Below are 12,083 nucleotides of genomic sequence, written 5' to 3' on the forward strand. Positions count from 1 at the left end.
TTTTGTTTCAAAATTTTTTTTGGGTTCGAAAATTTTTTGTTTGAAACTTTTTTGTTTCAAAATTTTTTGTTTGAAAATTTTTGTTTAAATTTTTTTTTTAGTTTTGAAATTTTTTTAGTTCGAAAAATTTTTTAGTTTAAAATTTCTTGTACTCTGCGGAACCGTTTCGAAAAGACTCGGAGCAGTTTAGGTAAGAAAAATCTGGCAACACTGTTTCCATTAATGAAGCGCTTACTGAGCAATAAATCGCTTAAACTCACAACAATGTGTTATAAGAAATCTACAAGCGACACCCCTCTTTCACCATTGTTACTTCCAGAGACATAGGCAACTAATTCAAGGACATGATCTCCATCAAGGTAAGAATCATCTTATCTGTCAAAAAGAACGATAATATTTAATGTAAACTTCAGTACAATATCATGATACCAAAAAGGGTTATTTAAGGAGGAGGTTGAACCCTCCATGGGAACTTTAAGGATAACCATAAAAAAGGGACAAAATTCTAAAATCCAGGTCTAGGATGGTTCGCCGTCATATCGCTCTGTATTTCCCTCATGGACTGGTGGGGGTCTAAGATCATGTGACCTCTGTCGGCAAATCAGAATCGAGGTACCAAAATACTCATCTTACTCGTAAAAAGGGAACGAATTTCAAAAGTCACAGGGCTTAAGATCACGTGACCTCTATCAACCAATCAGCATTGGGGTACCAAAAGGATTCATCTTACCCGTAAAAGGGAACGAATTTCAAATATCGCAGGGTCTAAAATCACGTGACATTTGTCAACCAATCATAAACACTCATCTTACCCGTAAAAGGGAACAAATTAGTGAGGGATTTCCCCGCAGGGTGACTCATGACGTCATACCACGTGACCTGGAAATTTGAGTTTCCCGCGTGGGCGGGGCCTAACGTCACGTGACCTCTCTCAGCCAATCAGAATCGAGGTACCAAAGCATTCATCTTAGCCGTAAAAGGGAACGAAGTTCAAAAATCCCGGTCGTAAAAGAGAGTGAGGATGAGTCATTCGGGCCAACGCGGGGGACTACTACTACGATGTGTCACTCTTAATCTCCCCCCCCCCAAAAAAAACGGACATTATCTGATAAAACATTTTCTGATTTTTGCTATTTCCAACATATTTTTCAATAATTACATATAGGCCTATTCGTAAAATCAATATTTGTTTAACAAAAAGGAAATATAACTTGAATAAAACATTGCGGTTCGTGTATTAATTAAATCCTCATATTGAGCTCCTCTGTAGCTAAGTGGTTAGCATACGCGCCTTTGGCGTGGGAGGCATGGGTTCGATTCCCGGCGCGAGCTCATGTAGTTAGGATTCCACGTTAATCAGTAGGTCCACGTCTCATATAAACTAGCTGCTGAACGGGATGTTAAACTCAAAATCAACTCAACTCAACAAATCCTTATATTTTAAAGACACAGCAGAAGAATATGTGCATTATCTTGCACTCAAAGTTCCTTCTGCATCTGCCCATAATTTGTTCACGAGGTGTCGTTTGTTGTAATCTGGATAAGCTTGGTTCCACAATGGGACTTTATCAAAAACACAATTTATTAAAGCATCAACATCTATTTCCATCTTTATTTCTGTTTGTTTTTTTATCTCCTCATCTCGCAAAGTAGTCTGCTTTCACGCAAAACAAACTTCCTTCTTTCACGTAGCACTCAATTCCTCTGGAGACGACTCTCGATTCTAAGGAATTCGGACGAACAATCCCAGCATGTTGGGATCGTTCGCATTCACATGTTTCCGTCGGTTTTCGCAATTCGCAGGTTGGAACTAGTCGAGGCACTCCAATCTATTTACACATGCTGGGAAATTCGCATTTGCAATCGCATTCGGAAGCAATGGAGGCTCGGCCTAACAGTTTTGTACATAGATCCTCATTATACCTATTGGGTTGCTCAGCCGGCGGGTGTCTGGAGCATCAAAAAAAGTAAAGAGACTAAGAGAAGTTTTGTTTTAGGCGTGTTTAATCCTGTGTATGAGTGAAAGAAACATAAGTAATGTATTTCATTGAAATTTATCTGATCTGATCATGTAAGTGCTTGTTTGATTGTACCAAATTTCTTTAGTACGTGCTATTCAAAGTAAACTGGTTCTTTGGAAGAGGTAATATAGAAGATTTACGTTTAGTCCCAGTTCTCTACTAGCGGTGAAAGAATAATGGCTGGTGAACCATACGTTATGTCTGAATATATATTCAAAGAAGAAATTGATAATAGTTTTCTTCAAGAGGATCCACTCGAAATGGAGGGATGCATATATCCAGTGAAGATTGAGAATAAGCAGTACATAGTTCAGTCGTTGCAAGAAGAACATGTCGAAAATGTTGGAACTGCGACGTCTTACTCTGGTGAGGAATTTAATGTAGTGAGGTCGGAAACTAAAATTGAAGTAGACGCTTTATGTGATGATAATTTTGAAACGTCAAGAGATGATGTGGCTGAAGAGACATCTGGGACGTACTCCACTCACTCAAACGAAACTAGGGCGAAGAATGCGAGTTCAATTGAGGCAATAAGGTAATTATTTCTTTGGTACACACCAGTAGCATATCCAGGATGTGTGTTTTGGGGGATGGAGAGGCAAGTGCTTTTATAGGTACATATAGAAAAATTACAAACACAAAATGTATAAACATAAAAATATAGTAAAAAATACAAACATCAAATTGTAATAGTATACAACAGTTCCTTATCGTGTTCCGTACTCGAGGATAGTTCTTACTTTTGCACCACGTACAGAAATGGTGGTATGTCATGAACAAGTGGTAATAGAACACATAAGAAATCCAGATCATGTTGTACTCACACTGGAATATGCAGTATGAGCACACCGTGATGTGCGTTTCTTATGTGTGCTATTACAACTTCTACATGAAATACCATCACGTTTGTACGTAATGCAATAGTAAGAACTATCCACGAGCACGAGACATGCAATATGCGTTCAAGTCCCCCCCCCCCACACACACAGTGAAATATAAAGTACAAGGGCACTACAGAGGCGCACATAAAGTGCACCGTACTCGAGGATAGTTCTAACTCTTGCACCACATACAGAAATGGTGGTATGTCATGTACAAGTTTCAGTCGATAATTAAATGAAAGTCGCTTTGTTACCACATTTTCAAGTTCCTAGATCCTCAATGAATAATCCGTAAAAGACTGGACTTCGTGAGTCATCGGGAAATGACGAGGAACTGTTGTATACTATATCTCATCAAATTACCAAAGTACATTGTCGGACCTCTTTGGAGGGGAGGCCCCTGTGTACCCCTTCCCTATCCACTGGTACACACGAATTATTTACACATTCCGGTTACGAACAGAAGTAAGTGATAATGTATTCCAAATTGCTTGGTTAAGCACCGGTGCATTTTAATATACGGATTCACCGATTGCAAAATGTAAGTAAACATTTGAGGAAGTCTTTCATTTGCTCATTTTATGTCGAGAACAGAACCCAACAAACCCGTGCTGATCTAACTCGTTCGTACTATTACTACTTATACTACGGATCCGTAGAGTGAAACTGAACGTCTACGAATTTTGATTAGGTTATCTTGATACCTCCCAAGATGACAGGTATCATGTGACGGAAAAATTTGGAACACCCTTTATAAATAAATTAGATATTGTAGTTAGATGTGTATTTCCTAGTACAAAACTTTATTTTTGGTCGTATTTCGTGTCATTAGGAAATACTGGTGTCTGGGTTAGGTTAGGTTAGTTCGTAGAATGGTAGTATATTGATTTTTATGTCATTTTGTATATTTTCTTGTGTTTTATGATTTTTTGTCGTAAAAATAACTTCATATTTCAGTGTTTTTCATGTCTTCAGAACATTTTCCTATCGAATTTTGTAATTAGAAGTCATCTATTTATAATTTATAGTTTTATAATTTTGTACGTAAATCTTAGTAATTCCTAATTTCTATATTTTCGGCCATCTTAACATAAATTCTCAAAAATTCCTTTAAATCGAACATTACTTTCTTCTATATGCATTATCTGACGTAAAAGAAGAATTTTCATGTGTAAAAAGTTAATTGGTCGGTATCTTTCATCTTAAATCACGATTTGTTCATCCTATTGTTGTCGAGATTTTTCAGCCAATCCACGTAGTCTTCTTTGTGAGACAGACGCCTTGAAGAGTAGCATCCATAGTGGATGGTACGGATTTTGTGATTGTGAATAAGTTTCTGCGAAATACAAATGATTTTGGATTATTTTAAGTGGAAAACTAGCTTCGAAAGAAAACCAAAGTGGTGAATGCTAAAAGTGGTCATAAAAAAACACAAAAGACCAAGTGAAGGAACGAAACGAGGACAAAATAGGAAGTTGGTGCTTCGGTGCTGAGGACCTCATGGCGTAGTAACGCTGTTGTGATGAATTGGTATCTTCTGATGAAGACTATTTTTTGTAACTACAGTTTTGTTCGCGGTTAGAAAATGAATAAGTAAAAACTATAAAAAAACGCATCTCCAAATATCTAAAGAAAGCACTATCCATATAGGCAAAAAACAGATGTTAAAGTGAAGCCCAGTTTTCCTATTGTCCAGGTTCGATGTCCGGTGGAAAGAATGGAACCCAGACCTTCCTTTTGGTGGAAAATTGGTCCTGCAAGTTTGTGTTCGAGGTTGTGAGTATATTGTTTGGAAAGTGTAAACAGAAAACCAGGTTAGTGAACCAAATTCATTCTACTTCATAGTACAGTTTGACGATCAATAAAATAATTATGTTAGTGATAGCTACCATTTGCAAGATGTGTGAGTAATAACCTCGTTCCCTACAGAGCTACTTTTCGAGCATTCACATGTAAACCAAAACAGTTTTTCTTTGGAAAAGGGAGGGTTATCAAAATGTTCATCTCATATATAGTCCCTCATTTCCGTATCCAATGTAGAAGGTAAATAAATTCATAGAAATTTTGATATCTCTTTAGGCTTGCATAACAAAAATTACTTAATATGAACGTGTACCAAATTAACTAGGTAGTACCGTAATGATTCATACAAGGCAAAATTTCGCTTTCTTGCACGTCCCTATGCTTAATATGTGATAATATAGATATAGTGTGATATTTTGTGTTTCGTTTATGTATGTATTTGTGTGTAGGTTAAGCTTAGGTTAAGTTAGAGTAAGAATCTAATGTTGATGTTTGCGAATTTAATGAACATTGCAATAGCAGTTGAGTATTTCTGCTTGATTAATTTGTAATGAATAATTTATGTCAAGATAAGTAGGGGAGGGTGGGCCAGAATGAGACAAAAAGTAGTAAATCAGTAATATTTTGTTTAATAGTGTCTATAAAATTAAGAATCTAAGTTATAATGAGAATTTGGTTCATTGTGCACATAAAACATGTATTTCCAAACAAATATCGGTTACAGTAAGGAAGTGACGATAAATCGAAAAATAGTCTCCGTTTGTCTCATTGTGGCCCATCATAGGGCCACAATGAGACATACCATGGGCCACAGTGAGACATAGTAAGGATTAAAGACAAAAACAAAGAATAACATGGTCTTACTAATAAAAAAAAGAAACTTATGGTTTCTCTTGCGAACAACATAATTTTAAACTGTTACAGCTCGATATGCGCTTATATAGTTAACGGATGTTAAGCAAATAGAAGTTGTACTCGAATGTCACAAAAGATTGTAATCTCTTTGTGGATCCTAAACGTTTCGGATTTGGAAATATCATTTTTACATCGGACAGATGAACTAATGCTACATCTGGAACATGAGGAAACGAAAAGTAACCTTCATATTTTACGCACTTTCTTAAAAAAACTAACTTGTAAATCATTATTATTGTCTTTTGACATGATAACCTTTGCGATGTAAAAAATGTTTCTAGGTCCCGTGAATTCAACCAACAAAAAATCATCAACTTCTGGATCACGTTCAAGCTCTTGAAAGCCACTAGGATCAACATGCGGAAATGTAGGGCTCTTATAAGGAAATTCTATGTCACCACTGCTTGATGAAATGTTAAAGTCACATTCATCGTCGCTATCAGAGGAAATGAAATCATATTCGTTTCTTTCCTTGTTGCAAGGAAATAAACCTTTACACACACCAGATGATTTCCGTTTGCGCAATTGTCTTTCTTCTAGCTTCTTTTCAATTTTCTGTTTCTCAGGCGTATCAGTTGGAATTATGCTTGACGCTTTCGTGCGTCCAGTTGCAGCTCGTTTCCTTTTACCAGCTTTAGGGAATCCTTTGAAAATGACTGGACTGATAAATTTGGAAGTGTTACTTTCAATAGGGCTATTGGTTTGTATGCCTATTTCTATACTTGCTCCTAATACACTAGGACCTGAAGAGTCTTCAACACTTTCAGCACAAACTACCATTGGGGGACTTTCACTGATTGCTGGAGCTGTTATATCATTTGTGTTATCACAAAGATCACGATCAGTCACATAACTGGTTAGAAACTCATCAGCAGTGAATATTTCACTATCGAATGGAAAAATTCCCGTTTTCTTAAAGCCAGATTTGATGTTTGATGGTGTCATAGAGCGTTCGTGAGCTACCCCAACACAGGCAGCAAAGTCGTAAATTGTCATTGGCGTTCCAGGGTGATGCAGCAACCACGAGTCGACAGCTGCATTATAATGAGCTTTAAATGAATAAAACACACTCACATCCAACGGCTGTAGTTTATTGCTACAGTGTGGTGGTAAAGTGACTACAATCACGCCATTTTCTTTAGCAACATTCAACGCCTCAATACTCAAATGACTCTCATGATTATCATATATAAGAATGGTTGGATTGTCCTTTGAAGAGCCACTGTGTTTAATGAAATGTCTCATCACTTCAGGAAACACTTCACCTTTCATCCATCCAGAGCTAGTAACTAACCCCAGTGTTCCGGGAGGGGCACCGCGAATCATTTGTGGCTTGAAGGTTTTTCGAGGAAAGATCATTGCTGGTGGCAATGTATTTCCCGATGCACTTATAATACAGCATGTTGTAACCAAGATACCTCGTTCTCCACTCGTACCCTTGCTCACTTGTTTCACGCCTTTCGGTGCTAAAATCTTTCTAGGTTTCTGCGCTGTTGTAGTTGAGGTTTCATCTAAATTATAGATGCGAGTTCCATCAGAAAACTTCTCAGACCGAGCGTATGCATTCTCTAAATTTTCAAAGAACTTAGTAACATTATGCTTATTGAATGAAGTAGCACGCGAGATACTGCAGCCCTCTGGCTGACGAATACTTAAGTGGGGATGACGTTTTAAAAACCCTTGCATCCAATCAATTCCAGCTTTTTTGTTAGTCTCCCATGAATCTGGAACCGTCTTATTATTTATTTTAGCCATTTCGTAAGCTAGTTCCCTGAAATCCTTGGTGGATTTGCCATAACACATTTTTGAGCACTGTATCATGTAGTTCGCTAAAGAGATTTCTTCTGCTTCACTGAACACTTGTCTGCTATTATATTTTGGCACCATCCGAATCTCATGTTTAGGGTTTAACTGCTGCTTTCTAACATATCTTTGCAGAGTTTGAAATTTCATGTCGTATTTTTTTGCTGCTTGCCGCAGAGAAAATTTCTGACCATCGACTCCAACCAACACTGCTTCTACTGCCTTTCTCATTGATTCTTCCGTAAATAATCCTTTGTTGGTTTTCCTCTTCCTTCCTCTCGACATCCTGGATCTACAAAGAAACAAATATTTAAATCTATATAATAATATTACGAATTTATTATAAGTAAAAATGTTGAAAACTTCCAACAGTTTGGCTTCATTTTATAGTTTTGTATTTTGGGATGTCTCATTGTGTCCCATACGTGCTTGTCTCATTCTGGCCCGATCTGTTTCTTAACAGATATTCAGTCCGATCACCTGGAAGAACATGCACTATATTAATAAAATTATACTGAGTTATAAAGAAAGATGTATGTATTTAACATTCGAATTTAACTTGCCTGTATTCTTAGAGGATCACCACAAAACGACGTACTGAATAATTTGACGAAAAATTACTTTCGATGGGAATTTCTAACTCATGCGTCGTTGTGCGTACACCATAACGTACAGCCATTTGCAATATGGACTTGTGGGTAGGTTTTGTATTTATCAATTTACACTGTAGATGGCGACATAATTCATCCATGCAAACTAGAGATAACTCAAACGTCTCAATGTGGCCCGTGTCTCATTGTGGCCCACCCTCCCCTAATATAGCACACAAAGCCTGAAGGGGCAGGATGTTTAATTCCTTGCAGTATATAAAAATATAAAACTGAAAGCTATGGTGCATAATGATTCTAATAAGTAATCGGGACGATGTAGTAACAATTTGAATTTATAAGAGTTTAAGCGAAATTTGTAAAAATGATTTTTTTTTTTTTTTTTTTTTTTGCGGTAAAAGAATATATAGTAATGTTCAATATCACAAATGTAATGCAGATAGAGAAGGTGAACATGCTGTGTAGCTGAAAAAGAGAAATGTAGCATAACTATACACATTACATTTTTTTTTAATTTTATTTAATTTTTTCTTGAGATACCAATTAAATAGATAAAATTTGAAACCTACAATTTTCATTGCAACCAAATACAGAGAAAACCCAGTAGTTTAACGAATCTAGGTACGTTTGAACAGAATAGTACAAGGGTAGATTCAGTAACAACGGTCTGTAACAATTGTACAAAAATCAACTGAAAGTAAACGGTACAGATAGCGTTTGAGGGGAACCCAAAGGTAGACATAACCTTTTCAAAAATTTTTTTTTTCCTTTTCTTTCTCGGTCGTTGCGCAGAATCAAAGAGATCTTTCACACATTACCCCGTTTGAGTTCAGCGTTCTCACATGATAGTGGAGTGCACGTATGTTTTGTGGCTTGCCAGGCGCATTTTTGTAGGAGGGGGGGGGGCACAGACTGGTTAAACTTGCAATGCATTTGGGCATAGTTCAATCAAGGGAAGGTGAACGTCATAGAATACACAAGTCAGATGCATAATTACATTTTCTTTTATTTATTTATTTCTTGGTAGATAAAAAAATGGTTTTCATCAGCCAGGATTTTATTTATTTATTTACTATTTTTGAGAGTAACAAACTTTATTTATTTATTTACTTGTTTGTTAGAAATATGTTTACATTCACGAATTATTATATTCTCTCAATTTGCAACGCACTCGCTTTGCTTTAGAAAATATTTGCTAATGTACGTGTTGCACAATTGTGTACTGATTGATATGAAGAGAGCTTACTATAAAACACAAAACAACTTCAGATAGCCGCTGTAAAGCAAGAATTCTATCCAAGCGAGTTAGTTGATAAGTGGAACAGAGAGAAGGTAAGGGTAAGAGAGAAGGTGAGGCCTTGGGAGCAGGCACGTTAGTGACGTGGGTATAAGTGCTGACGGTTATAGTGGAAAAGCACCTTATATAAATTAGAAACTTGGCTTACGAGTGGCATATATTTGCAACATTTCTTTGGTACTTCTTTCACAAAACACTTCGTCTTCTTCATGATGGAGTAAAACACATTTCTATTGACAATCAAGCACGTTTGACAGATTTTCCCTTAGTTGCCATGTTTTATCAAATAATACAGCTAATTGTTCCTATACATTGAAAATTTACTTTCCCTCAATTTCAGCAATTATTATTTTTTTTTATCGTACTTGCTGTTTAACAGCCCAAACCTAAAAACACTGTTGAAAAACAGATGGACACATATTCCCCATTTTCAAAATGTATTATCTGCATCATTAAATAAACTTCCTACGTAACGTCCGCCTTACTAAAATAGAATTGTCTTATCCATCAGCAATATCATAAAATAATACAAATTAGTACAATTTTTATTTTATCGTACTCTACGGCAACCAGACTGACCAGTTTTCCTGATAAATTTCGCAGTTTTTCAGCTATCGCGATGAGGCTTATCCGAACATAACATTTTTTATTTTAGATGATGAAAAGGTATCCAAGCTTTTAAAATTTTAGCCATAAATTTGCTTATTGTATGAGAGACAAAATCTATGTTTAACGAAAACGTAATATGTATTTGTCAAACTCAGAAGCTTAAGCTATTATTACACATATGAATAGTAGTATTTGAGAAAATGATTTAATTAGTCTTCTCAAATGTAAATAAATTATTAAGATAGAAGCTGTACTACAATAAGTAGGAGTGCAATTTTGGGCTTTGACAAGAAAGCGTTACTATGTGTATATATCATTGCATTCGTTTTGAAAAAAAAGAAAATCTTTCAGTTTTAAGTCCTACGGTTATGCCGGTTTGGCTAAAGGAGGTGGTAATGATGATTGAGAAATGAAATCATAGAAGAAAGAAAGTGGGAGGAAACGGGAGAACCCGAGAAACCCGACGAGCACGGTGTTTGTCCACCACAAGCAATGCATGGCGCGAGCTCGGATTAAACCAGGGACCCCAAGCACCAGAGGTAAACGATCTACCATTGAGCCACCGCGCCTCCCGATGTTCGTTTTTAAGTTGACTTTATTTCGCATTACTTAGACAATTATATTTAGGTACAAGAACATCATCATAAACTTATCAGACACACATGTTACTTTTTCATGCCTAAAATCAAAACTAAATAGCTATATGCTTATGCTGAAATTCCTTCAATCTTATTTCTTACATAATCATACATAATGTTTAAAATGTCAGTGTGCAGGGTTTCAGATATTAGAACAAACGTAAGGTTTAAAAAAATCGTTTTACGAAGTCAAATTTACAATGAAATAAAAAATATAAGTAAATTATTCACAATAGTTTGGATATGTTGGTAGAACAATCACAGTGAAATAGTTTCACTTATCTCTCTCTGTCTCTTTTTTTTTTTTTTTTTTTGCTAATAACATTCACTGTTTCATTGTGTGAAAAGAGCAGTAAAAATATTTTTCCTTTAATTTCCTTACAGTTCTATTTTCAACGATCTATGTTAGGTTCGTTGGAAGATAATTACATATTTTAATTCTTTTAATTGCGATATATTTTGAGAAGTTAGATAATTTGGGTTTGACTATAGCTAGATCATCTCATTCTTTGTATTATAGTAATGCCTATCATAATTCTTTGTAATTCAGTATGTGTGCTCGTAGTGCACATAGGGCTTTGTATGTTTCTGTCTCTCAAATCTCATGAGACTAATCTTGGCGGTGAACAGAAATTATTGTTGGCGGATTTAGCAATGGTGGAACTGTAAGTTCCAGTAGAAGATATCGACGTTAAAAAAAAAAAAGTGTGTTCATCAGCACGTCACAAGATGTGTTCAGTGTACACTAAGGACATCAATCTCTACATAACAAATGCGACTAAGGGATTGTAAGCCCCGTTCATTGATACCTGGGTTTCGGCGAACATTTGCACGGCGTTATGGATAAGTTATTTGAACTCGTTGACACGAGTATTATATTCCACACATGTAATATGTTCCCCCCAAAAAATCAATGGAACAAGTCCGAGGACCGGTCCCCCATATCCACTTGCCGACATACCCGTCCAACCTATTGGAAAGAAATTCCTCAAACACCAGCAGCCACATTGAAGTCCGCTGGAGGCTCATCATTCATTTACTACATGATGCAGCGAATCACTAGCGGAATAGTTTCCTTCTTCATTTAAACATTAATAAAACACGCATTTGTAATCTTGGATTAAGTTCATTTTCCTGATTTACATTTGTAGTAATTATACCACAATTTTCATTTCCCACTGCTTAAATTGCTTGTGTATTCTATATTTGTAGCAGAGTCGTAAGAGCTTGAACTCCGTCTTCGGAATATAATACAAGGTGTCTTGAAATTCATGCAACCAACAATTCGATGCATGAAATTCTGTAGGTGGGAATGAAATATAGCTCTTCATAACTAACTAACCTAACCCTATGGCCTATGGAATTCTCAGGTTCAATGCCGCGTACACAAAAGCTCTCCACTGACTTCTATCCTCGGCGAACTGCATCCAGTTTCTACTTTGTATTCCAATCTCTGTGATATCAATCTTAATATTTTTCTCCCATCTGCGCCTAGGTCTTCCTACTGG

The 12,083-nt window shown here is 36.3% G+C and overlaps 1 protein-coding gene across 1 annotated transcript; it reads left to right on the forward strand.

Annotated features, from left to right (window-relative positions):
- The first annotated feature begins 1,886 nt into the window (after positions 1 to 1,886).
- LOC145674847 (uncharacterized) lies at positions 1,887 to 4,822 on the forward strand. Its single transcript, XM_081745076.1, has 2 exons — positions 1,887 to 2,556; positions 4,599 to 4,822. Exons 1-2 carry the CDS (start codon positions 2,198 to 2,200, stop codon positions 4,702 to 4,704), a joined length of 465 nt encoding a protein of 154 aa, XP_081601202.1. The 5' UTR covers positions 1,887 to 2,197; the 3' UTR covers positions 4,705 to 4,822.
- The last annotated feature ends 7,261 nt before the right edge of the window (positions 4,823 to 12,083 follow it).

Source organism: Thermobia domestica, chromosome 18 (assembly GCF_964235325.1).
Source record: "Thermobia domestica chromosome 18, izTheDome1.hap1.1, whole genome shotgun sequence".
Classification (NCBI taxonomy): Eukaryota; Metazoa; Arthropoda; class Insecta; order Zygentoma; family Lepismatidae; genus Thermobia; species Thermobia domestica.

Bases quoted from the DNA above. Each gene is read 5' to 3' on its own strand.
- LOC145674847 (XM_081745076.1), top strand. From the start codon at position 2,198: ATGGCTGGTGAACCATACGTTATGTCTGAATATATATTCAAAGAAGAA. The intron at 2,557-4,598 runs GTAATTATTTCT...CCTATTGTCCAG, and splicing joins AGTTCAATTGAGGCAATAAG to GTTCGATGTCCGGTGGAAAG.